The 27,985-nt window shown below is 38.6% G+C and overlaps 1 protein-coding gene and 2 non-coding genes across 5 annotated transcripts; all 3 read right to left on the bottom strand.

Annotated features, from left to right (window-relative positions):
• Positions 1 to 1,361: 1,361 nt before the first annotated feature.
• On the bottom strand, positions 1,362 to 26,568 carry pum1 (pumilio RNA-binding family member 1). Of its 3 annotated transcripts, none has more exons than XM_051872413.1 (22): positions 26,402 to 26,568; positions 17,783 to 18,096; positions 17,357 to 17,425; positions 17,165 to 17,270; positions 16,879 to 17,066; positions 16,479 to 16,648; positions 14,906 to 15,149; positions 14,495 to 14,603; positions 13,122 to 13,223; positions 11,849 to 11,991; positions 11,014 to 11,152; positions 10,116 to 10,241; positions 9,722 to 10,012; positions 8,122 to 8,358; positions 7,770 to 8,037; positions 7,530 to 7,659; positions 7,132 to 7,266; positions 6,888 to 7,025; positions 5,693 to 5,818; positions 5,486 to 5,607; positions 5,197 to 5,389; positions 1,362 to 2,811 (listed from the first exon to the last, which is right to left on the bottom strand). In XM_051872413.1, the coding sequence occupies exons 2-22, from the start codon at positions 18,083 to 18,085 to the stop codon at positions 2,680 to 2,682; spliced, it is 3,471 nt and encodes a 1,156-aa protein (XP_051728373.1). In that variant the 5' UTR covers positions 18,086 to 18,096; positions 26,402 to 26,568; the 3' UTR covers positions 1,362 to 2,679. The 3 variants fall into 3 exon arrangements, with proteins under 3 accessions (XP_051728373.1, XP_051728375.1, XP_051728376.1); XM_051872415.1 differs by having other exon boundaries at positions 14,495 to 14,588; XM_051872416.1 differs by having other exon boundaries at positions 14,495 to 14,588; positions 17,165 to 17,267.
• Positions 3,757 to 3,892, bottom strand: LOC127501728 (small nucleolar RNA SNORA5). Its single transcript, XR_007926708.1, has one exon. It is a non-coding gene; the product is annotated as a small nucleolar RNA SNORA5 (small nucleolar RNA).
• Positions 5,955 to 6,090, bottom strand: LOC127501727 (small nucleolar RNA SNORA5). Its single transcript, XR_007926707.1, has one exon. It is a non-coding gene; the product is annotated as a small nucleolar RNA SNORA5 (small nucleolar RNA).
• Positions 26,569 to 27,985: the final 1,417 nt, after the last annotated feature.

The raw sequence follows: 27,985 nt of genomic DNA, 5'->3' as shown, positions 1-27,985 counted from the left end.
GCGCTATCAACACTCCTGCAGAATCGTTTAGTACAGTTTACAGCAGGACAACTCATTATGTCGGTGTGAAATAAACAGTTATGGAAATGTAGAAATTAAAGTTAAAGCTCTAATCTCCTCCGAAAAAGTCTGTTGGTACCTACTTGGCTCAGAGAAGCTGTCAATCATGACGTCAGACCCCCGTTTTTATAGCATCAAATTAACAAAACTTATTTAAAAAAAACACGAACACTTGAACTTACATTAGTGTGATAAAAACTACATAAAATGACAGAAACCATCTTTGGAAAAAAATATTTGAAGTGTAATTTGTTTAGTTTGTCTCACATCCAATAGAGTACCTCAGGGATGACGTGTTTTTGTAGGCCAACCCGGAATTTAGCGGTTCCCTCGATCGAAAGCATATGCATTTTTCCCATAGACTTTTGGAAAATTAACACATTTATACATTTTGAAGCCTAAATAAAGTCGTCAGATATAAAAAGCTAACAGTAGGCTATAAACGGACTACAGCACACCATGGTCGCGGATCAACGTCACCACCACCAAGCTTCCTCAAACTTTATTTAAAAACATGCTCGCTGATTATGATCTGCGCTGTGTATGAATACTTGTCCAGTTTTTCATGAGAAATGCTGTCTGAATGTCCTGTTTGTCATGATGACGTCTAAAGTTCCTGCCCAAGGAAGTAGTCCCTTTTAGCAACCGCCGTTTTTAAGACACAATAAAGGTTTAAAAAAAGCATAAGCGGGTTATAACTGGTGTGTTTTGTCATAGATTTAAACATGAAAATATGTAGAGGCTTTGTTAACCACAGACCTTATTTCAAGCGATTTAGCAAAAACCCATAGTCTTAAAATCCTAACTCGCTTACGGGTTTTGCATACAAAAACAGGTAATCTCCGAGGTACTCTATTACATTACATGGAGAGGGTGGGGTTTATGACCTATACTGGGACCAACCACCTGGGGGGCGATCGAGACGCTGGCTTCACTTTTCGGCACTTGGTTTCAAAGCACGACCAGGCCCCGCCCCTTTATTTTGCGTAGCCTTGTGCAGGAATTATTTAAATAAGGAATATTGTGAGGTGTTCGTTCCTGGAAGAAAACTCAAGACTTCAATGGAGGCGTTTCCTTTCTCATGCTCAAAATTACACAAACACACAAAAAATAATAATTTACATTATATATATATATATATTATATTTTAAATAGGTCCTCTTTAACAGCATGTACATTTAAGTTGTGAAACTACAGCAACTAAAATTAGTCCAGAAGTCTTAGAATTAATACAGAATACCTTGTAATTATCACAGTCCTGAACACAAAACAAGCACATCAAAAGAAAGAGTCAGAGGCCATTGTGAAATTTTGAAATTTTTTCATTGTTTTGTTTCAAAATAAAGATCACACGTTGTTTAGAGACAATCTACAACTGGAGTTACAAAAAATAGTTGCCCAGGCAGAAAGCACACACAGCATCTGTTACCTATACACATTATGGTTACAAGTGTGCCTGCATAAAGAGAATCATAGGAAATATACACAAGGCTGTTTAAATATACACCAGAGAGTGTTCCAAATCAAAAACCAATGGCCAGTATGTTACAATCACTTACAAGTAGACAAAAGAATGGCAAATCTGTACACACCTCCGACTCTGACCCAGGGCAGTCGAGCGCGTCACACACATACACACAAACGCGCTTGCTGCTACCTGCCCAGGAGCCAGGGAGGGACTATAAAAGATCTTAAAAAAAGAAAGGGATGAGTGGAGGTGAAAAAGAGGTGGCTGGTGAATGGCTAAAAGCAGAGTGCGCACTTTTCTCTGTTCTTTGTACATCTATGCAGTAATAATTCAAAGGGCTTCAAAACCAACAAAAAAAATCTGATATTACAATTTACAATATATAACAACTTAACTCAGAAACCACAACCAAAGAGGTGAGAATTTACACTGAAATGCACAAGATTTTCTTTTTTCCATTTTGTCGTTTTTTTTTTTTTCTCCTCATACCAAAAAAGGGCTGAAGAAGCAAGTCCACATTTACATTAGCGAAGGTTTACAAATGTACAATTATACAATCAGAAGTATGTAATCACTACAGGGGAAGATTATTGATACAGATTGGACATCAAAAACCAGAAAAACTACAAAGTTTTATATATATATTTATATATATATGCAAAGGTCTACACCAAGTATGCACTAAATAGTTTATAGAAGCAAGACCAAAAACGTCTCCCATGCTAAATGTCTGCGTGTTAGCAATCAAGTGTTAGTGATAATGTATGTGTATGTGTGTGTGTGTGTGTTATGAAAGAATATGCGAGTTAGAAAGGTGTTGAAGCAATAAAGTGTGTTTGCGCAAGCCTACATGATAACGTGGGATAAATCAAATATTCTCTCATTTCATACAGGACCAAAAAAGGACCATCATTTAGGTAGTAGATTGAAAAAAACGGAAGAAATGCTAAAAGGGAGAGGAAAAACAAAACAAAACAAAAAAAACAGGTCACAACAACCTGGCGATGATTCAGCGATGAGAGGAAGGTTTCGGCGACTCCACCCCAACCTCCCTATGTCGTCGGGTGTGGACAAACACACTCACACACACACACGCACGCGCGCGCACACACACACACAGACGGCCATCCTAGAGGAGTTATGGGAAGGGTTTACATGATGCCATTAGGAGGTGCACAGAGCGGGCCGAGGTCAACGCCGTTCTTCATGTAGTACTTCTCCAGCTTGGCCAAAATGTGCTTTCCGTACGTGTACTTCCTCAGCGTTGCAATATGGGGCCGGATCTACACAAAAACAACCAAAATCAATCTAAAAACTCACATCACAATTCTTTGACACTTTCTTTGGCATGGGGGTGGGCGATACGACCAGAAACTTATTTCACGATATGAGATATTTAATCATGTAAGCGCAATAAGCTGCGAAAGAAAACTGAATTCGGATTCGCACGCTGTCTAAGAGAGGCGGTTTTCTGTGAGCACACTTCAAGTGTGTCAGTCAGCGACAGCAATTTTTTTTTTCACTTATTTTTGTAAAAGCATGCACATCACGCTTTTTTATCTGCTACGTGGATATATTAACATACCGCGATATAAACAATATAGCAAAACTTCTAAACGGTTTCTAACAACACTAGAGCTACACGATTCTGGAGAAATAAGAATCACATTTTTTTTTTTTTTGTTCAAAATAGAGATAAACAAAGTAACATGCAATTTACTAGAGGTTCTGACAAGATGTTTATTGCTGCAGTCTATTTAAAAAATATTTTAATTAATTTGAATTATCTTTTTTGAATGAATGAATGTTTCAATGACTCGCTCATAAAGACTTCATATTTGTTTCAGTACTGGACGAATCTGTGTTTTTGAAGAAATCTCTTGAATGATTCAATGACGAATGTATTTTTTAACAGTCATTTGTTGCCACCTACTGGTATAACGATGTAATTGTCAATCTTTACTTGAAGCATGAAGTTACTTTCAAAAGGTAATTTACTCTATTTTGATAAGTGTTTCGAAAACACGATTTGTAACAGAAATAATGATACTGTGAGGCTGAAAAGTGTGTTTGTGAAGCTGTTTCATACCTATACATGACAAATGCTCTCTGAGTCAGCAGCAGTGCCAATGTAGATTTAAATGTTTTCTGTGATCGTAGCAGACACGCTCCAGACAAACGATTGGATGATAATGCAGTTCTCTCACAGCACAGACAGGTTACAAAATGCATGTAAGCAGACTTTTCTGTCCCCAGTATTCATTTTAAAAGAACATGGGTCCCATAGACTACTTATTCACTGTTGCAGCCATTTTGGCCAGTGTGGTCCACTGAAGAGGAAACACTGAATTTGACAAGACTGCAGTTCTACAAATTTTTGACAGGAATTTTTTCAAGTTCAGATTGGCTCCACCATTTATATATTGTCACCACCTACTGGTGTAACAATGCAATTGACTATTTGAAGCATCAAGTTACTTTCAAAAGGTGATTCTCTCCATTTTGATCGCTACAGTACACATCAGCGTTTATATCCAACTATAAACTTTTATCCCAGTACTTCTGTGATCATTTGAATTATTGTAACAGAAATAATGATACTGTGTGGTTGAAAAGACTGTTTGTGAAGCTGTTTCATATCTATACATGACAACTGCTCTCTCTGTCATAAAGGTAATTTAATCATATTACTATAGTTTTGCTTTAATAAATGCAGTTACTAATATTACATATTTAATGGAAATTCACAGTAAAGCATTTAGCTTGCATTGAGATGCAGATAAAAAAAAATGTTTTATCTAAAATTATTAAAAAATGTATTAATAGTAATATGCAAAAACCTAATTTTTATAGGGAAAAATTTAAATATTCCAATCTTATTAAATGTACCATACTGAACTGACCGACTTTACTTGCTTTCTGTGTAATTCAGTCACAATTTGAAGAAAAGTTTTTGTTTTTCATGAGACTTATTGGCTTTTCCTACTTTTCCACATATTAGGGAGTAGAAATGGCTAATAAGCCAATAAGTGCTCCTCTGCTGCCATCAAATGGTTATAGTGGTAATGTCATGTCTTTTTTTAAATAAAAGTTTGTTTGCCAAAAACCGTTACTTTTCCTTCATCTTTTAACTTTTAGTTTTACAAATCAACACATTAATAATAACATTAAAATTAAAGCTTTGAAGTGTTGGAAAAAGTGTGAAGCACTTAAAGTCCTTGAAAAGTTCCTGAATTTCACTCTCAAAAGTTTGCATGAACCCTGAAATGAATAATGTAAAAACATTCGACTAGTTCTTCGACCATGGTTACAGTTAACGTTACTACATTAAATCCATGGTGAATGTTGGTGATTTTTATTTTGGACTGGACAGCCTTGTATTACTTGTTCATTCATGGCTCAATATTTCTCCTGGTTTCCACATCAGCACTGTTTGATCTGATACCTGTAGTTTATAACAGAGAATACTTAGCCGAATTTAAATGCTTCCCACTAGATCTCGCTACGATGTTATTAATTCTGCGGAAAATTCAAAAAACGCTTTCTCACTGGTTAGTCGCACCAGCAGGAAAAAAAGTCCCAAAATAGAGCCCTGCGTCATACTGCCCAGCCCTACTTTGCCACAAACATGAAAAGAAGAAATGATGATAACGAAATAGCAGCCGCACCTTGTGCATTACAATCTTGCGTTGTGTTGGCTCGGCCACATCGATCATCTTCTGCACAACATAGTTGGCATACTGGTCCTTCATCATGGTGTATAAGGCACTGTGGGGCCCGTCCGCCATACTGCACACCTCATCAATCAGCATCGCCCTCTCGGCACGCAACGAGTGGGTCACACACTTTTCCACCACGTTACTGGAGAAAGAAAACACACGCCCCCATATAAGACACTTCCTCCTGCCCGTCTTCGTGCAACGGTTTATCATGCGTGCGTAAATGCTTTGTGCTTACCTGGCAAACTTATGCTGGCTGAGACCCAAAACATTTCCTCGTATTTCAGATACAATCTTGCTCTTGTCCTCAGCGCGGCCGTGCTCCAAAACATGCTGAATTACATAATTCCCATACTGATCCTATACAGGGATGGGGAAAAAAGGGTTTTGAGAGGAATGGATAAGACCCTGGTTCAGTGCAGAAAGAGACGGCTTCATAAATTACCTGGACCAGCTGCTCGGTGTGTTGATGTATTTCCTCCAGTATCGGTAGAGTCTGCTCAGGCAGGCAGTGCTCCAGAATACGCTGGATCACCCGACAACCATATGGGTGTGTGGACAGAGCAAACACCTGCACAACACACACAGTTATTAGTTAAACATACACACCAGAGACAAAGGTTTTAAATACATTTCAAAATAAGCCGCTCCAGACAAACGATTGGATGATAATGCAGTTCTCTCACAGCACAGTCAGGTTACAAAATGCATGTAAGCAGACTTTTCTGTCCCCAGTATTCATTTTAAAAGAACATGGGTCCCATAGACTACTTATTCACTGTTGCAGCCATTTTGGCCAGTGTGGTCCACTGAAGAGGAAACACTGAATTTGACAAGACTGCAGTTCTACAAATTTTTGACAGGAATTTTTTCAAGTTCAGATTGGCTCCACCATTTATATATTGTCGCCACCTACTGGTGTAACAATGCAATTGACTATTTGAAGCATCAAGTTACTTTCAAAAGGTGATTTACTCCATTTTGATTGCTACAGTAGACATTAGCGTTTATATCCAACTTTAAACTTTTATCCCAGTACTTCTGTGACCATTTGAATTATTGTAACAGAAATAACGACAATATATGGTTTATCTGATTTCTTCAAGCCTTCTCGTGTATTTTCATGATAATAAAGTATATTTATAATGCAATGCTAATCGACATAACCCTTTATCACTGTATAGAATACTATGAAATATGTTGTGAGCCTTATTCTGTGTAAGAAGCCACATCATCTCACAGAAGGATGTTATTTCAAACACTCGACTGACATTATGAAGTGAGTTTGGAGTAAAGACATGCTATTACATGTCTTTTATTGGACAAGAGGTTCATAAATGCTTCTCATGTTTGACGCATGTTGATTTTTTGACTCAAACTCAGTGCTTTCAGAAGGAGCAGCATTTACTACTAAATATAACAATCGCAGCCTTTGCGATTTCATAAATCGCACTAAGGCAAGCGGTTTAAGCATGATTTCGGGTTAATTGCGATTAATCGTGCAGCCATAAATGAAGTTGTCCTTCAAAAATCAAGCCCTCCATAAATAAGTCACAAAAGGTTCCCATGGTACACAAACAAACACTCAAATCCCTTCTATTCAAACATACAGCCTTTCACACGGTTCAAAAGAGACACACCTGTCCTTTGAAAGCATCAATGATGAACTGAAGAGCATGAGGCTGGACACACTCAATGCATTTCTGCACAACATGATTGCCATTTTGATCCTTCACACACTTTAACACGTGTCCGTCAAGTTCCCGAACCATCTCATTCTGTAAAAGACACAAACAAATTTGATTAAATTCATACACTTTGTTTAACTTCACCACATCCACGTGAATAATTATAACATGACGGTTCAGCCTTTCATAAACTTACAATGACTTGTTGGTCTGAAGGGATGAACTCCAGAGCTTTCTGGATCACTCTGCAGCCATACATCTGCAGCGCCAGGGATAAAACATGGCCACGGATCCGCTCGGCCAGCGCCAACTTCTGATCGAGACTGCCAAACTAAACACATAAAACAGCTTTTAGCAGACGCTTCTCATCCTAATTGACATCCGGTACACTTAATGCACATAACTGATGAACTTTGCAACACTGAAACTGTTGTTTTCCTGTTTATAACTGGGAAGCTGCATTGTATTATATAAATAAATATGACTTAATGCAGTACCAAATCAGGTTCAAATCTGAACCTGCAACAGTGTTAAACTGCACAGTTCATCATATACCAAAATGATGCATTTATCAACAAAAGAACTCAGTATTACCTCAAAGAACTTCTGGATGACATAATTTCCAAACACATCAACCATGAGCTGGTAGGCTGCCTGTAGTATCTCGTTGAAGACCAACTGACGTTCTGCAGGACTTGCTCTCTCCAATTTCAGCTGGATAAACCTGCACACAACCCAAATGTGTGTTTGTTTTTTAAATATTTTGGACCTTTTTTTATTTATTATGTCCTGACTTTCTAACATTTCTGAGCTGTAGCAGACGCCCTGCATTACCTGGAGCCATGCTGGTCCTGAGAGAACTCCATGACGTGTCCCGCGATCTCTCTCAGCTGCAGGTTGGGGTAGCGGTTGTTTCTGAAGTCCTCGAGGAGACGGCTGCGTCCTGAAGGCATCACGTCAGACATTCCATAACGTAGCCGTGAGGACGGGAAGAGCTGGCTGCTGGGACTGAAGAGAGACGAGCCTGTGGTGGCATTGCGGTACTTGGCCTCCGCTCCTGGAGCTGCCGAGATGAAACGCCCACTGCCATTGGTCAGTCCACCTGAGGGGGAGGAGCCAGCTGTTAGATTCAATTCATTAAAGATGTCTGATGAAAAGATAACCGGAACATACATGTTGTACTCACCAAGGTTAAGACTGCTTGAAGAACCATGAGTTGAGAGCGACGGAGGCGGGGTGAGAGAGTGGGAGGGGCCTTGGTTTGGAAGAGGCATGCCTACTGGGCCAGGGGAGGAGCTAAAGCTGAGGCCATTGTAGAAGCCCCCATGGCCAATAGGGGTGAGGCTACTGGGTGTGCGCTTGTACAGATCAGAGCTTCCCGTCAGAGAATCCCGACGTGACCCACTGGAACTGGAATTAGCCACTGCAAAACAAAAGATAGATATACAAAATTTAAACTGGAGTCAGAATAAATAGATCATTAAATGCAAATCTGATTTTATTTAAGCATTTGGAACAAATACGATTTTTGTGGTTTGGTCCTGCAGTGCAGTATGCTTTAAAGTTCACTTAAAGGATTAATAACCCCCCCGGGGCCGTGTAAAGTACGTTTATGATGAATGGATGTGGATGGAGACACTTTCTTCAGCTCATTCTTGTTGATCCCGCTCACTGCCATTATAAAGCTCGGATATGTCAGGACATTTATTAATATCTCTCTGATTGTGTTCATCAGAAAGTCATATACACCTAGGATGGCTTGAGGGTGAGTAAAGCTTGGGGTAATTTTCATTTGAAAGTGAACTAATCCTTTAAGGCTTGAATGACTTCCCAATCATCAGTGATTAATTTAAGGATTTTAACAATTTTTAGCTAATGAAATATCTCACTATTAACTAGTTGCTTATTAGCATGCATATTACTAGGATACGGTCTGCTTATATTAATGCACATATTAATGTCTTATTCTTCCTTAAACCTACCCAATACCTAAACTTAACTATATTTATATAACTTAACTATATTTATATATGCCACAACTTTTAAAATTGGAACAGATGGGCATCATATACCTAACGAGTTAGGACCACACACTACTACACTTTCAAGTCCTTTCGAACACAAACGCACACAGAAACATCTGCTTCGTTGCAAGCAGATGCATGACAAATTAAAACAATGTGTTATGAAATCTGCTCAATATATCAATATCCTCAGAATAAATGGATTCATAGTCTGAAGCTAAAAAATCATCAGTGTCCATTATACACAGTGTGATTGAAATTGGTCAACTCTGACTGTCCAAAATCTGCAGACTGGCTCTGACTTTCGTGAACTAGCGTTAACTCATCCCGAATCCAAATTGGGCAAAAAACTAAGCAAAAGTCATGCAGGTTATTCCAGTTTTTAGTTTACAATTAGCATTATGCATGACATTCACATAAACTACATAAAAATAACATTCACAACCCATTTTATTTCTGCAGTGCGACTCATTTCCATGTAAAATTCAGTCACAAAACTTTAGCGGCCTTGGCACAACAACATCGCCTCTTGGCTGAATAAGTTGTTACATTTTAATGAAAGTTTTTCTTATGATAATGTGGAATATTTCTTGAATAATGTACACTGAAAAAAACAGACACAAACCAGAAACACAAAAAGTAGACAGGGTAATTTCCAATTTCATGTTGACTTTCAAGTAGATTTCCCACTAGGAGGAATAACCCTCTAGCAACATTATAGTGATTTTTATTTTCAACATAACTAAACTTGAGATGACATACCTGCTGTGCCAAAACCCCCGAGTGCTGCTCCAAGCGTGGCTCCCAGAGAAGAAGATGGGTTAGCATTGAATCCAAGTGAGGTGCTTCCTGGCTGGGCGGAGCCTTGTGAAAACAGCGAGGAGCTCTGTGAGGAGGAGCTTGGGGAGCCACTCCCGTAAAAAGAGCTTCCTCCCAACGCCCCGCTCCCTTGCTGCCCAGGAGCCTGCTGAGAACTCAACGCACGGAACGCCCCGCTTGCTCCGCCACCAAGACCGGCATTAGCCCCACCTGCTGATGCGGCAGCAGCAGCCACTGAGAAATAAGAACAAGATATTCAAATACGAGATGAGTTTGAAAGTGTTTAATGGATGTATGTCGACTGTGTAACCTTGATTTGTCATTTTCAAACACATACCTGCTGATGGGCTGATGATAACCGATGCAGGGGCCATAAGTCGAACTGGGCCACCACGAGCACCTGTATTCACCACAAGCGCTCCTGTCTGGTCATAATACGCAGCTGGAGCCAACACAGGATAACCTGGAATACCACAGATACGTCTTAATCAGACATTGTTCTAACCGAGTTTGATCTGTTCAAACTAACAGTGATTAAACTGCTGAAGATTGACAAGTCGCTGTACTGTTGGGGTCCCAACAAGTCCCAATTGACATTTCAACTGACAGTCCAGGCTTCTCACACTTTTGACCAATGAATTCCTATGACTTTTCCCAATCATCAGTGATTAATTTAAGGATTTTAGCAATTTTTAGCTAATGAAGTATCTCACTATTAACTAGTTGCTTATTAGCATGCATATTAGTAGGATACTGTGTTTATTAGTACTTATAAAAGCACATATTTATGTCTTATTCTTCCTTAAACCTACCCAATACCTAAACTTAACTACCTTACTAATTATTAATAAGCATTAATTAGGAGTTTATTGAGGCAAAAGTCATAGTTAATAGTTAATTAATAGAGAGAACTGGACCCTAAATTAAAGCAACAACAGCAAAATATATATAGATAGTGTATATTCACAATTCCTTTCCATCACATACCAAAAAAAACCCCACAATTTAAAAATTCCCTGATATTTCTGGGTTTACTATGATTATCAGGATCCTGGTACTGCACATTTGTATAAGGTTAAACGTTACTCAACTTTGTTACACTGGCTACAGTAGTCACCTCAAATCACAAATTTCTTTAAAAAGGATCAGCTTCTAGTCACAGTCTTAAAAATCACTGTCCGTGTGAACACCCCTTTAAAAAAAAAAAAAAAAAAAACATATCAAGAGTCCTTTACCAGGTACGCCGGCTGCCAGACTCTGCCCAAAAGCCAAGGCGGAATTCACAGCTGCTGCCGCTACAAGCTGCTCTGTCTGCTGACCCTGCTGTCCTTGACTGGGAGTCAGAGGTCGTTGGTTTCCACCTGCACGCATCACCTGGGGTAAACAAAAGTCAAAGATTGGACGATGAGTCGAATGTATGTGTGTTGCGACTTTCACACATCAGCGTTCTGTAGAGCTACACGATTAATCGCTAAAAGATTGCAATCTCGATTTAAACACCCACGGGATCTTATTCCTTAAAGGATTAGTTCACTTTAAAATCAAAATTACCCCAAGGTTTATTCACCCTTAAGCCATCTTAGGTGTATATGACTTCTGACAAACACAATCGGAGTTATATTAATAAATATCTTGATGCGTCCAAGCTTTATAATTGCAGAAAGAAGAAAGTCATATACACCTAGGATGGCCAGAGGGTGAATAAATTTTGGGGTAATTTTGATTTTAAAGTGAACTAATCCTTTGACACCTCAAATAAAAATTGTATCAATTACATCATTACACCAGTAGGGGGTGACAAGAGACTGATAAAAAAAAATGTATGTTATTGAATCATTGGTTCAAAAATGGTAACTTTGAGTGAGTCATTGAATCATTCATTCAAAGCAATTTTTTTTTAATAATTAAATAATAAGACTGCAGCAATTAGCATTTTGTCAGAACCTCTAGTAAATCACATGCTATTTTGTTTAGTTGCCTGTTCTGAATCATTGGAGATTCGTGATCTCCATTTTAAATTGTGATTCTCAATTTATCCAGAAGATTAGCTCTGGTTGGCTAAACTCTTACCTGCTGTTGGTTCTGCTGGGTCTGTGCTGCCGACTGCTGGTTGGCCGAGTTGGAGGGGGTGGCGGCCTGCTGCTGGAATAGGTTGGCAGGATACACACCCCATGGAGTCACACCATAGTACTGAGGGGGCATTACAGCTGGACCTGAAAGACAGACACACACATCATGGCTCAGATGAAGGGCCAAAGCACACTGTTTTCAGAGCAGGCTCAAGGGCTTTGATGTACACGGGACTCAAGAGTCGGCAGCCATTTCCTCTGCCTTTGTACTCTGCTTCAGGAGCATCAAAGCAGGTGTGTGTGTGTGTTTGTGTGTGTGGCTTAATCAAGCAGACTGCCTCAATCCTAGAGCTAAATCTCAAGCCTCTGGAGGACGCCGTCCAAACTCTCAGCCATCATGAGCAACACTTCTTATCCACTCCAGACTGCGACTGCTCAGCAGAGCACATTTAGCAACAGACTGCTCCTGCCACAGCGAATAAGGCATTCGAATGCAGTACTGTCATCGTTCAAGTACAAAGAAACCTACACATTGACACTCATTATTATGCCACTTTCATATGCAAAGCATTTGTACATTTGCATATTAAAGATGGAGTGAGTATATATTTAATTGTGCATTCAAAAGGTGTGAGGTTAATATGATTCTTTTAAAGAAATATGCATTAAATTGATCAAAAGGTTTCTATTTCAAATAAATGTTTTTTTGAAATTTCTATTCATCAAAATTAACGTTAAGCAGCACAACTGCTGTCATCATTGATAAAAAAAAATGTTTCTTGAGCAGCAAATCTGCATATTAGAATGATTTCTGAAGGATCATGTGACACTGAAGACTGGAGTAATGATGCTGAAAATTCAGCTTTGATCACAGAAATAAATTACATTTTAAGATATTCACACAGAAAACAGTTATTTTAAATTGTAATTATTTTAATGTAAAGATTACTGTATTTCTGATAGAATGCAGCCTTGGTGAGCATAAGAGACTTTACATTTTAAAAGAGAAAATAAATTAATATTGTTAGTTTTTTTCATGTTGCTAGGCTGATTGTGTTCTGATGTTGTAATATGTCTATGTATTTATTTATTTGGAAAGTATCAGCACTTAAAACAGAAAGTGATGCAGACTGTACATAATCCATTAAATTACTGAACTCATTAACAATCCTTATATTTACATAATCATTTTATACTTAAATTATACATAATATATCTTGAAAGATGCCATACATGACACATATCCATCTCAAACTGTAAGCATGAGCTCTCACCTAGAGTGGCGGCAGCAGCGAGGCCGGCGGCATATGGATCAGTGCCGGGCGGAGCGGTGCTAATGATGTACGGATTTGGTACAAACGCAGCTGGGGCCAAACCTAAGGCACAACCAATAAGAAACCAAATTAAATAAATCACCTGAAACTTTTGTCTGTTAAAGGTGCAGTAAGCGATTTCTGAGAAACGCTGTTGAAAACAAACAATTTCTTGATTATTTGCTAGATGTCTGTTCTGTGTGTGTGCTGAAAAAAAAAAATGTGTTTGTACATAGTCTTGGCAGTGTAAATAGGAGAAAAAAACTAAGTGGATCAGACCAATCAGAATGAGCGCCACAACACTATTGTAGCCAAACAGCAAAAGGGGGCATAGAGAGTAAGCAGGCAGGACATTTGTAGAAAGACTGTAGGAAGAGTGATAGCGGAGATATTACCTAAGAGGAAAAGATCAGAGGATAATTGGAAAAAAAAGGATTACAATCAGGCAAGAGCTAGGACCTGCGTTAATACTGGAAAAGCTTTCCAGGGTCTGAAAACGAATGCAGAGGTTGCTTTGTATTAGTGTTGTCAAAAGTACCGACTTCGGTAACAAAACGGTACTGAAATGTTAAAAATGTGACGAAACCAGCATTTTCCCCTAGCATTTTGAGCGGATTCTTAAACGCCTCTGATTGGCCATTGTGTTCACGTGCTCAACAGATGTGTCTGTGATTGGCTACAGTGATCAACGCTTCAAAAACATGTTGTAAATAGACATCTCTGACGCTCTTCACCGCAGGGGTCTATCAGCAGATATATTAGAGATCCTCCAATAGATGCCTGCTTTCAAATGCTCCTGTGTGTATCTGTGTAAGCGCTCGGTGAAGTGTGTCAACGATGTCTATTTACAACACGTTTTTGAAGCATTGATCATTGTAGCCAATCACAGACATATCTGTTGAGCACGTGAACACAATGGCCAATCAGAGGTGTTTAAAAATCCGCTCAACAACGCTCAAAATGCTAGGGAGAAATGCTGGTATCGTCATATTTTTAAAATTTTAGTATCGACTTGGTACCGAAGTCTGTATTTTGACAACACTACTTTGTATCAGCTCGATACGAGATTATCATTGCTTTTGCTATGTTTCACAGAACTAAGATATGCTGTTGTTGCTGAAACACAGCTGAATCATCCATACTTGCTGTCTGATGCGCCAGCTGTTTGTTGTTGCCTGACTTGCGTACGTGTTTTTCATTTTAGGTGTGGAGCAATTAAGGGAGGGGTGTGTTTCTTTTGGGTAGGGTCGATTTCAAATGTCAACAGTGTTTCTCAGAAATTGCTCACTGCACCTTTAAGTCATCTGGACACTCACAACTACAGTCAAACTCACCGATGTGTTGTTGTTGAGCTGCGGCGAGCGCGTACTGCTGCTGCTGGGCTGCCGTGAGCTGCTGCACTGCCAGAGCGCTGGGTCTCTGGAACAGCTGCAATACATGAAGCTTTTATCAGACATTAAACATTTGCATTTGTTTTCAGCCATAAATGCAAAGGCTTTAGAAGCATATGCAAATGTGACTAATAATTACTTTTCCAGAATAACTTGCAAAGAGGCTGAACGGTATTGTGGCACATTACTTCAAACAAAGGTTTTTCAAAGTTAGCCTTCACATGTGTGGCCTTTGATAGCAATTATCCACAACACAAATATTTATAAACACACACACAAGCTCACATTATTATTATTATTCTACTCTAATTATAGTCTTGAGAGTTGAAAGTGCGAGCAGCATGAGATATTCACCTGTTGAGGGGAATTGTAGTCGAACAGGCTGACGGTAGCAGCTGCGGAGTCGAGAGGCAGCTGGCCTCCAGTGTAATCAAACTGCAAAGTCTCCATAGAAACAGATTCCATGGGGTCCAGGGTCACATTTTGGGTTTCAACATTTGAGAACTCCTCTGCTGGTTTTGGCCCTGCACCTCCAGCCAGTTCTGGTCCACCCAAATCCACCTCTGGACCAGTCGGAGGGCAGTTACCAGGAGTACGGCTGGGGAAGAAACAAGAGAGAGGTTTGTCTTCTATACATTTTAGAAATATTCAAAGTATACATATGGAAAGCCCCACAAAGAGAACTGAGGGAGGATAAACATTACCATTTCCAAAATTTGGGGTTGGTAACATTTAGTCTCTTATCCTCAACCAAGCCTGAATTTATTTAATCAAAATTAAAGGGTTAGTTCACCCAAAAATGAAAATAATGTCATTTATTACTCACCCTCATGTCGTTCCACACCTGTAAGACCTTCGTTCATCTTCGAAACACAAATTAAGATATTTTTTATTAAATCCGATGGCTCAGTGAGGCCTGCTTTCAAAGCAATGACATTTCCTCTCTCAAGATCCATAAAGGTACTAAAAACATATTTAAATCAGTTCATGTGAGTACAGTGGTTCTACCTTAATGTTATGAAGCGACGAGAATACTTTTGTGCACCAAAAAAACAAAATAACTTTTCAACAATATAGTGATGGGCCGATTTCAAAACACTGCTTCGGAGCTTTATGAATCGAATCATTGACTCGGAGCGCCAAAGTCACGTGATTTCAGCAGTTTAGCCGTTTGATAGGAGATCTGAATCACTGATTCGATTTGTAAAGCAGTGTTTTGAAATCAGCCCATCCCTATATTGTTGAAAAGTCGTTATTTTTATTTTTTTTTGGCGCACAAAAAGTATTCTCGTTGCTTTATAATATTAATATTGAACCACTGTACTCGCATGAACTGTTTTAAATATATTTTTAGTACCTTTATGGATCTTGAGAAAAGAAATGCCATTGCTTTGAATGCAGGCCTCACTGAGCCATCGGATTTAAATCAAAAATATCTTAATTTGTGTTCTGAAGATGAACGAAGGTCTTACAGGTGTGGAACGACATGAGGGTGAGTAATTAATGACATTATTTTCATTTTTGGGTGAACTAACCCTTTAACAGTAATACTGTGAAATCTTACAATTTAAAATAACTGTTTCATATTTGAATATTATTTTAAAATGTAATTTATTCATGTGATCAAAGCTGTATTTTCAGCATCATTACTCCAGTCTTCAGTGTCACATGATCCTTCAGAAATCATTCTAATATGCTGATTTGCTGCTCAAGAAACATTTCTTATTATTATCAATGTTGAAAACAATTGTGCTGCTTAATATTTTTGGTGAAACCATGATAATTTTTTTAGGATAACATAAATGTCTTTAGTGTGATCAATTTGATGCATCCTTGCTGAATAAAAACAATATCTTTTTAAAAAATCTTAATGACCCCAAACTTTGAGCGGTAGTGTATTTATTATACTTTTTTTGATGGTGTATACCTAAAATCCTTAACGTCCACATCAAGTCCATTCTGATTGGGCAGTCCATTGGGGTTATCCATAACATCTGGCTCTGTCTCTTTCAGTTCCTTCCGCTCAGAGTCAAATGTGGTTTTGGGTTTTTGTTCCACTCTTTTCTCAGGGTCATCAGCCTCCGAGTCTCTTGGACCCTAAGAGAAATAGAGAGGATTGAAGTGAAAATGACAAGGACTTCAGGTGCTAAAGGAAAAATTCTGTCTTTATTTACTCACCCTCATGTCTTTCCAAATCCATGACTTTTTAAATTTAGGAATAACATGAGGGTAGCAAATAATGAATTTTCAGCTTTGTGTGAACCATTTCTTAAACAATGTTAATAAAAACAAATAAGAATGATAAAAGATTAATAGTCAAGACTCACAAATGCTCCTTTGCGCAAACATGAGTCCATTTTCTCAGCAGGGGAGGAGCTAAGAACATACTCCACCATAGACACGCCCAATCCACCGCTCTCAGAGCGTGGCGACAGCACAGATCCCGCCTCTCCGACGGCATGGAAGCCCTGACCTGGTCGGCGCTGCACCATGATTGGCTGGGACACCGAGTGATCTACAGAAAGAAAAAAGAAAAAAACATGGAAAAAAAAAAAAAAAAAAAAAAAATTATGAATTATGTAAAATACAACCGTGCCATCTGCACACACATACCAGAGGCTCCCCAAGCGCTGTCTCTCCACTGGTCCAGAAAGATCCCTTTTGGTCCATCTTTCCCTGAATCATCAGTTTCCCAGAATTTCTTCCCAGTTAGGAGCTGCTGCAGAGCGGGAACATCAGACAGAAACATTAATACAACACAAAATAAAGTATCAAAGAGAAGATGAAGAAGGTAAGGACTCTCACCTCTCCCATGGCTCGGCCCTCCAGTGCAAGTGCCTGGAAGTCATGGTTAAGCTCATCCATTGATCGTACCTGTGTGAAAAGTTGTACAATTATTATAAAATAACATTTTATATAATTAAAGAGGACCTATTATGCTTTTTAGTGTGTAATGTTGCTGTTTGAGCATGAAAAATGTCCACAGCGCAAAGCCCCTCCAGCGGGAGTTATTCTCTATATCAGTGTCACGGTTTCTGAACTCCTGAAACGCCTCCATTGTAGTCTTGAGTTTTCTTCCAGGAACGAACACCTCCCGATATTCCTCATTTAAATAATTCCCACCAAATGCAAACGCAAAATAAAGGAGTGGGGCCTGGTTGAGTTACTTAGTAGTGTGGTTAACTTGTGGTCATTTCCTGGTCTTCCTGGTCATTTTTACACAGTTCTCACCTGGTTGTCTGCATGAATGTTGTCACCAGTCGGCCAGCGGTGTTTGCAATTGTTGTAGCCGGGCTGGTCGCCATGTTGCCGCTGGAAGAAGTAATCCACCATGGCGTCATCTTGAGAGCGCCCTGCTCCCTGCGTAGGGGGAGGGGCCTGAGGAGAAGGGCCAGGTTGGGGGGTGTGGCCCGCAGCACTCAGCACCACAGGCATGCTGGGTAATGGCCTGTCAGGGGGAGGCAGTCTCAGGTGGGGGCTGAACGAATCCTGCCAGAGCACAGCTTTCCTCTTCAACACACACGCTACGCTCATTCCACCAGAGACTGTAACACAAGAACAAAACAAAACACTATTAACCCCTAAGACATCTGGGATTGTTCTGCACTTGAAGCGCATTCAGTTATCATATTACTGCACCTGTACATCTCAAAGCAGGCTGAGAACGAGAAGGCTCACAAATATTGCCAGAAATGACCAAATCAAATCCAGCTTTACTTATTTTAAAGAAATCAACCATCTTTGGGGTTGAATAATAAATAACAGCACTTCAATTGAACAGATTCTAAGGATGAAGAAAATAAAATCCCTGACCCATGAAAATATAGGGCAATAGAAAAGACGACACACATGGTCTGGGCTGGAATGAGGTCAATTCAATCCATCAGTGTGATAGTCAGCGCTGGGATGGAAGAGCTCATTACGACATCGCACACACTTGTTGAGGCTCAGTGGGGAAAGCAGAGGTTGTTGTTCTAGTTAATCAAGCTGAGCGGGCCTGTCAAAATGACTCATTTCATTCTCATTCAGATGTGCATCTGATATCATTGTCACAGAATGACTTTAAAATACTGGGGAAAGTTAAAGAGTTGAAACAGGAGGAATTTCCACCAGAACACATTTTCCTAATTAGAAAAGGTCCATTTCTAGCTTGACATATATTCTCTTTTTATATTCAGAACTTAAATATTTCATTACATTAGTGGCACATAAACATACAAATGTCATGGGGAATAAGTATTAATGTTAAAATAATTTAAAAGTACTTCTGAAGTTCAATTAACACAGTGAACTTGGTTCAGTGAACTGAAACCAATTAAAATACAGCATAATTTTATAAATATATCACATATATAAACAATTAAGGGAAGCAAAGAAGATGAGGATTATTGCCTCTGTGACTGGACTGTCTTCATTGATTCAACTTTATGTTAAATGGGATGCACAAAAAGTTAGCAAAAACAAACACTTTATTTTTTTACTTTAAAACAGTAGCATTTATAATATTGTTTTATTGTTTGTCTTGCAATACATTAAGCCAATTCATAACAAAAGGTGTAAATGACTTTCTTCTTTCATCCAAACACAATCGGAGTTATATTAAAAAATATCCTGGCTCTTCCAAGCTTTATAATAGAAAGTAAATAGTAACTGAGATTTTGAAGCCTAAAAAAAGTGCATCCATCCATCATAAAAGTAATCCATACGGCTCCAGGGGGTTAATAAAGGCCTTCTGAAGCAAAGCGATGGGTGTTTCTGTACAAAAAAGATTTCATATTTAAGAGTTTTAAATAGTTTTAAAAACTTTAAAAGTTTTATAGAAAAATGTCAGAGGATTTTGATATAAGAGGTGGTATGTCATACGCCGGGTCAGAGGTCACCCTTCCACCAGTCACTCAACTCTCTCATGAACATGCAGACAGCTGTTACCGGAAGCTAGTGATTACAGTTTATAAAGTTATGGATATTTTTCTTACAGAAACCCATCGCTTTGCTTCAGAAGGCCTCTATTAACCCCCTGGAGCCGTATGGATTACTTTTATGATGGATGGATGCACTTTTTGGGCTTCAAAATCTCTGTTACTATTCACTCCCATTATCAAGCCAGGATATTTTTTAATATAACTTCGACTGTGTTTGGAAGAAAGTCATATACACCTAGGATGGCTTGAGGGTGAGAAAATTATGGGATAATTTTCATTTTTGTGTGAACTAACCCTTTTAGCAAGAGGCGAATCAGGACAGATTGTTGATCTAAAACAGCAACTACAAGCAATTTTTTTTTTATTTTGAATCACTACTCACTTCTGAGTAGACAAACAGCAGCCATTTTTCATGGATAACAGAGGGTTATTTGCAAAAAATTCCTACCACAGCAACTCAAGCCAAAAGATGAGCAATAACAAGGAGAAAAAAATGTTCCTCTTATGACACAGTTTCACTTGTTTTCTCCTTATTTCTGCTTGCAGGGAAATTACAGTTATCCTGTTCCCCATTTACCATTCCCCAAATCAATAATTTCAGTATTTCTGCTTATTAACAAACAGAGACACTTTCTAACACAGTTAAATGTGCAATCATGCCTCATGTGAAGATATTTATAAAATGTAATAAATTAATAAAATTACAATTGGCCTTGTTTTATGGTTAATTTTAACAGCTGTTTGTTTACCTAATTGAAAAAAGACAACCTTTTTTTGAGTGAAATTAACTACAATATAAAACCAAAATATAAATTGTTTCATTTAATAATATTGCCATAAATAGTCTAAAAAGATTAACAAGAGCATTTCTGGTTTCAGCAACACCGTTTTGAACACCCAAAAAAAGAGAACAAGAGTTTTGCTCTTGCTTTCACATCTAAAACTGACCTGATCTTTTCAAGAGATATGTTGATGTAGGCCACCACAAACAGCAAATTAATCCTGACTGCAAAATCCTGATCCATTGGTGTAATCTCGCGCCAAAATGGTGCCAGAAGTGTTGGCAGCACAGAGAGTAAATTATGTCACATAGATCCTTCTGGAAATAGAGGTTTATTCCATAACCACCTTTCATAACTTTGTTAGCTGAGTGTCACACTCTATTGAAATATTCACCGGGTACTGGGGCTTTCATACAAACACACATAGTTTAGCCTTAAATGAAACTGGGTTTCATTATGGGTAGCAAGCAGAAGAACTTGGATGCAGAGTGTCAAGATATTTAGACTGTGTGATGCATTTAATACATAAATATGAAAGTTATTGCAATGCTGGTGAAAGCTTACTGAGACAACACAATGTGAAAACCAGACATCAAGAATAAACCACAAACATTTTAAAAGACACCGTGTCATGTGCCCTGACAACTGTTTGAAAGGACCACAGAGTTGTTGTTAGTCCCATTAGCACCAGAAGTTTTGGAAGCTGGAGATCATGTGCTGGGACAAAAGGCTCAATCAGCTTCAATTTACCAAGCTAACTGTGACTAAGATGAGTCTGAGCAGTCATCCGACTTGAAAGAATGGCTGGTTTTTTTTAAAACAACCCAGATAAACTTTCAATTGCCCATGAAGATGCAAAACAATTTTAAGTGCCAAATTCCTGATTACTCCATTCAGCTCCTGTTTAAAAATGTGCACATACATGGTTTCTCTGCAATAAAGCTGTATAGTTAAATACTGATATTTAAGAGTGATTGACACCAGCATCACTAACATAATAAGAAAAGAAATAGGCCTCTTACTGTAAGATATAGGAAGGGTTATAATAGTTAACTCAAACCATTTGTTAACCATATTTTATTAAGTTTAACTTCATGTACTAAAACTAAAACTGAAATAAAGATAAAAACTATATAAACATCTAAAAAACTAATAAAAATGACAACAAAATTACTAATACTTTAATATTAAAATGAAAATAGCAAATAAAGTAATTCAAAATATTAATAAAATATTGTTGTTCATCGTGATTTCAAAATAAAGGTTTAAACCCTCGGCTCCGAGTCCACATGTTCTTCAAGAAATTACAGTGGCTGTAGCATTTCTATCATAAAGAAGTGGCCAAATATTAAAGATTAAGTGGACATTTAAATGGACAAAAAAACAAAGATGCTGTAAAGTGTAACAACAACAATCACCAGGCCGCTGGCGCCCTCTGCAGGGATTGTTATAAGTTATGTTTATATTATGTATATTACATTGTTTAACAGTGCTGTTCAATAAAACCATATAATTACTTGCTTTTGATACTTTATTTGAACCAATTATTATTGTCTCATTGTTATTATACCCATGTATTTTAAGTCATTTTAATGGTTATTGTTCACTTATTACCACAAAAAATATTACCTAATAAGACCCTTATTCCTCATCTGGGATCGTGTAGAGCTCTTTGAAGCTGCACTGAAACTGAAAGTTGGACCTGCAACCAGTTGAACCCTGTTGAAGTCCACTATATGGAGAAAAATCCTGGAATGTTTTCCTCAAAAACCTTAATTTGTTTTTAACTGAAGATAGACAAACATCTTGGATGACATGAGGGTGAGTAAATTAAGAAAATTTTCATTCTAAAGTGAACTAATACTTTATTTAGTCAAAATAATTGACCAATTACTCGATTACCAAAATAATCATTAGTGACAGCCTTAATTACTAAAATAACACTGGACATAAACAATGTCCACTCCAAACACATAAATTAAACCCCTCTTTTTTCCATTTACCTCCTTATCAGTTACCATATAGGCTTACTTTTTAAGCGTCTGCTTTCAAACGTGTCCTTTGGAACATCAAGCGGTGTAATTGCAATGTAGCTAGATTATACAGCTGCACAAGATCCCCATTAGGTGTAATCCTGAACACACTGATGAAGTAATGCCCTGAGCTTCAAATCAAGATAGTACACAGGGTGAAGCAACACTGTTTAGAAAGACTGAGATAACGGTGCACACAGAACTCTAGTAATCCTGAGGCCTGCTTCATCAGAACAAAATTCATCCCACACCTCTTTTAAATGATAAACATGGTCCCATAAACCAGCATATAAACCATGACTGGTCAAAACTAAGAGTCAAATAAGTTTAAAGCCTATTGGGGAAACTAGCACAGAGAGAACAGCTTCATAACACTCTCATAGCAGTTTTTAACTATTTTTGGTGGCTGATTCAAACGAGATTGCATTTGCACATTGTTTTTGTATGATCTAGGTTTAGAGGTGCAAAAACCATACAAAAATTACCACATCGTAAATACATTTTCTCAACTGGTTTGGCTTCATGACTTCTAAGCCAGTGGTTCTCAACTGGTGGGTTATGACCCAAAAATGGGTCTGTTCTGAATCTGATAGAGTCACAGACAAAAATAACTCATTAAATGAAACTAAGTTGTTAGGGCAGCACAATAAATACATGAGAAAATGGTTCCTATTTCTTTTGTTGCTAATGTCAATCAAATTCTACAGCATTTTTGCACAAATTTAACCATTACTTGGTAGAAACTATGACAATTGAGACGCATATACCTATATGGACAGATTATGTGATCTAGGGCTGCACGATATATAGCGTTTTAGTATCGAAATCGTGATGTGAGCATCCACGACAGTCACATCACAGGATGTGCGATGTCTAGTATAAGGGATCGTTACTCCGTACGGACCAGACACCACGGTTCAAAATGCACGTGATTCTCTGATTAATTGTAAAGTTTGACCATCATACAATAAAAGTTTATCATTTGAACGTGTTTTAGGTCCTATCAGTTTAAACATTCAAGCAATTTTAAATCTGAGTGCGCAAAGACGCGAAAGAAAGCTAAATTCACTGAATTCTGCTCTCTTCCATGTCTATTTGTGCCTGAACAGACGCATACATGCAAAATAAATGGTCAAAATGCATGTAAAACAGAGTATCCTCGTAAACAGTTGCTTAAGGCTTAGGTGAACTAAACAACTGAGAAAAAAAAAAACCGGATAAGTTAAAGTATTTTGGATCTTAAAGTGACAGCAGCCTAATATTCCTGCTGCTTTCTGTGTCATGAATGTTAATCAAACAACAAAAGAGAAAAATCACTTTTGCAGTTTTAACACAGATTAATTATATTTAATTTATACAGTGAAGACTATGCAGTGTTATTTTACATTTGATTACTCAATTTCTGTACCTGAACACTGTTAGACTAACCTAAAAATATTTAAAGCACTATTTATTTCATTTGTATCTTTGTTCTATTATAGTTATGCTTGTAATTTGTTCATTATTTTAGGTGTATTCACTTCACCTACAAAATCACCCCAGTCATCCTAGAATGATTAATTCTTTCCAAATAGAGCTATTCAAGACATCTGGTGAATTTTTTCATATTGCACAAAAATGTCAGTGTTTTCCAATATCGCGCAGCCCTAAACAATGCAAGGTAAAAGAAAATGTGAATCTGACTACATTGAAGGTGCAATATGTAATATTTTCTGTCTGCTAGAGGTCGCTAGAGGCCTATTCAAAACAAAGGCGTAGCTTGATGACGCCAAGTTTGAGCGCGGAATCTTGGGACATGTGGTCTTCACATCAACGGCCGGTGGAAAAGAATAGGGATAGGACTCGGGAAGAAATCATGTTCATGAATGCGATTATTAACGTTACTGTAGTATGAAGCAGAGCAGGCCCGAGTGTTGTTGGGAGCTGAACGAGGCCGCTGGAGCGATTGCGCAACACGCCGCTAGCAGTGGAACTTTTATTATGCCACAGTCGCCGGCACCGCTTACGCTTTTCCGGTCATGAGTATGAGGTAACGCAGCTCTGTTTATCATATTAGATACATTTGAGAGTGTGGAAAATGATGTTATAACGTTTCTCTGAGCATTCGCCCGGCGGCTGCTGTGAGACACTGTTACACACTCCAGTAAGATAGATCGATTTTAGAATATCATATTAAATACTGGATGGCTTGTGTTGATAAATGGCATGCAATTAAAATTTAAAACATATTGTATGATGGAGAAAATGCTATATTACTGTTACTAAAAATAAAGCTGCATCTGATTATGCTATGTTAGCTACTTGACAAAATAGTGTTTTTCTCTGAGGCATGGTAAAGCATGGTACTCACAAAAAAATCAAGAAAATTAGATTTAAGCAATAAGACTAAACGTGCTGAGCTATATAACAATAATTAGTTTTCTGTCTACAAATATATCAAAACAGTTGTTCCTTTGCCTATTAAAACATGTAAATATTTCCATGGTTTCTACAAAATAAAACCGGAAACCGAGGGTAACGCGGGTATGACGCAATTGACAGGCGACTCCTCACACGTCCCGGAGCTTTGGTTAAAATTGCAGTTTTCTAACGATTTACAAATAGTTGGAAACATTTGGGATATTGTAAGTACTCAAGTGAACAAAATATATAACACTGGCTTAGTGGTTTTTGGATATTTTACTGCAAAATTCTTACATAGTGCACCTTTAAATATGGGTTATATTTAGTTATCCAAGAAAAAAATCTGGGTCTCAAAGCAAAACCTGCTGAGAACCTAGGCTTCACAAGACCTGCATATGGAAAAAAACACATTCAACTCCCACACTTGTGACTTCGTGGAAAAGAAGTAAAATCCCACCATGAGAGCTAGAGAAATCCCCCAAGTCCAGGATCAAACCAAAACTCCCCTTCACATTCATCACACACGGCCCCTTATTTGTCTCTCAATTGAACCTAAAAACCAGCTTGCTCTGATACTAGAGTACAATAATCGGGTTTCCGGAAGTAAAATCCCATTTTTATTTTCTCCATAGAGGAATTGATTTAACAATAACTTATGCACAGACCTACTGTGAGCTATTAGGTTGCTTTTGGTACACACATTTCCTCAATTTATTTTTTAAATAATCATGCTTAAAAGCTGGAATCTACATTACCAACAATTCTGCAAAGGATCTCCAGCAATCAGAGAACCGAAACGCACCAAAATAACTCTTTGGCTCAAATACTTTTCTGTTTGTAATGTTGTGATTCACCTTGTAGCTGGCTTACAACTCTTAAACAAAGACTTGGCTGTGTCCTATATGCTATTGTGCTGCCTATCTAGACGTGTGCAGACGAATATGATGCCCAAACAAAGTTTTGAGACAGCCATTGTCCTCGTAGATTACATGCACTTCATAGTCGCCTGCAGCCTGATCAGTTTCGCCATTACATGGCCCCAGCTCCAGAGATACCCGGAAACAAGCGCTCCTGAGCTCGGGCGGCCGCATGTACACCTCCCGGAAGTGGGCAGAGATACCGTAACTGGTTACCCATGACCAAAGCATGCGTTTGCATCACGATAACACAAATAGGTAACAAAAGACGCGCGCCTTAACCTTCTAAAACAAACCACTGAAGGAGGAGGGAGAGCATACACAGTCACTAACGGTGTTCACGAACCCGGTGACATCAGACAGTCGTGAAACAGAAGCGTTTCTCTGAGTTGTCACCCATTAATTCACGACATGGGAATCGGTGAGGGGCGGAACTGTCTGGCAAGGCTTTGATCAAACGTTTTAATGACTGTTACACGGCCTAAACGGTCAAATATCGCTGGTTTCCAATAGAAACCGAACACAAACGGGTATGTAAAACGCACAGACCGGTACCTGTAAGTCCGCGAGTCGCTATTCTACAGGTCCTCTTCCCGTTAACAAAAGGCCCGGGCCGTCTGGACAGGAAGAGCACTACAGCAGGAGGAAGACCCGGGGAGAGGAGGGGGAACCACTGCCTTATAATAAAGCCCTCAAAATCACTCGTTACGCATCATAACTCCAAAATATAAACGCTCGGTGAGCTAAAACGCTTCTGGACGAAAAGACGGTTTCAGAACAGAGGGTTACTTACAGGTGGAGGATGCGGATGGTGACGGATTTCAGCCCCGGTTCGCAGCAGCTCCCTAGCTTTTACACCGACAACATGGCGGCTCGATCCAAGCAGACGCGCGCGGGGCATCATGGGTAGAATGAGAAGGAGCGCGTGCGGTTCATTGCGCCAAGAGGGGAGTGTCGTCCTTTGTTGTGCTCGAGACACATACAACAATGTACAGATTTACAGGCGCTCATATTGTGTGACACGCATCCTTACACAGCGAGCGAGTGCCGACAGGGGCTTTTGAAAGTGAAGCACTGAAGTTTTGTTTCTATTATAAGAACAGAAATGTATTCATCTTTTGGCTGTATCTGTTGTTTTGGGCAAGACTTATCCAATTTATTCTGCTTTCCAGTGTGAGCACAGGTCATTACAGGCCGATAATCATACCTGCTGGTTTCAGTAGAAAATAATATTTTTTTTCTATCAGTCAATTTTGGCAATTTTAGAAAATATAATAAAAGGCAATAAAACACATCGTTTAATAGCCTAATGAGTTACATTTATTATATCATTAATAGTTATCAGAATATAAGTAATATAGTAATGTAGAAAAATAATACTTAGAAATCTACAGTTGTGTAACGTGAATCAAGCACTGACATGTTTACATGTATTATAATCTCAGTATCTTTAAAATACAATGTTAAAGGTGCAATATGTAATATTTTTGCAGTAAAGTATCCAAAAACCACTAGGCCAGTGTTATATATTGTTCACTTGAGTACTTACAGTATCCCAAACGTTTCTTACTATTTGTAAATCGTGAGAAAATTGCAATTTTAACCAAGGCTCCGGGACGTGTGAGGAGTCGCCTGTCAATTGCATCATACCCGCGTTACCCTCGGTTTCCGGTTTTATTTTGAAGAAACCATGGACCACTCTTTAATATATTACGTTTTAATAGACAAGGGAACGACTGTTTGGTTACGTTTATAGACAGAAAACGAATTATTGTTATATAGCTCAACACGTTTAGTCTTATTGCTTAAATCTAGTACCATGCTTTACCATGCCTCAGAGAAAAACACTATTTTGTCAAGTAGCTAACATAGCATAATCAGATGCAGCTTTATTTTTAGTAACAGTAATACAGCATTTTCTCCATCATACAATACGTTTTAAAATTAATTGCATGCCATTTATCAACACAAGCCATCCAGTATTTAATATGATATTCTAAAATCGATCTATCTTACTGGAGTGTGTAACAGTGTCTCACAGCAGCTGCCGAGGGAACGCTCAGAGTAACGTTATAACATCATTTTCAACACACTCAAATGTATCTAATATGATAAACAGAGATGCGTTACCTCATACTCATGACCGGAAAAGCGGAAGCAGCGCCGGCGACTGTGGCATAATAAAAGTTCCGCTGCTCGCGGCGTGTTGCGCAATCGCTCCAGCGGCCTCGTTCAGCTCCCACATCACTCGGTCCTGCTCTGCTTCATACTACAGTAACGTTAATAATCACATCCATGAACATGATTTCTTCCTGAGTTCTATCCCGATTGTTTCCACCGGCTGTGACGTGAACACCACGTCCCAAGATTCTGCGCT

The sequence above is a fragment of the Ctenopharyngodon idella genome, chromosome 19 (genome assembly GCF_019924925.1).
Source record: "Ctenopharyngodon idella isolate HZGC_01 chromosome 19, HZGC01, whole genome shotgun sequence".
NCBI lineage: Eukaryota > Metazoa > Chordata > Actinopteri > Cypriniformes > Xenocyprididae > Ctenopharyngodon > Ctenopharyngodon idella.
The sequence above is the reverse complement of the archived record's forward strand: the minus strand, read 5'-3'. Positions and strand labels throughout refer to the sequence as shown.

Excerpts from the sequence above, each read along its gene's own strand:
- pum1 (XM_051872413.1), bottom strand. The coding sequence starts at position 18,085 with ATGAGCGTAGCGTGTGTGTTGAAGAGGAAAGCTGTGCTCTGGCAGGAT. Across the intron at positions 8,359-9,721 it reads CGGGGGTTTTGGCACAGCAG|TGGCTAATTCCAGTTCCAGT; the intron begins GTATGTCATCTC and ends TTTGTTTTGCAG. Across the intron at positions 7,660-7,769 it reads CAGGACCAGCATGGCTCCAG|GTTTATCCAGCTGAAATTGG; the intron begins GTAATGCAGGGC and ends GGTTGTGTGCAG.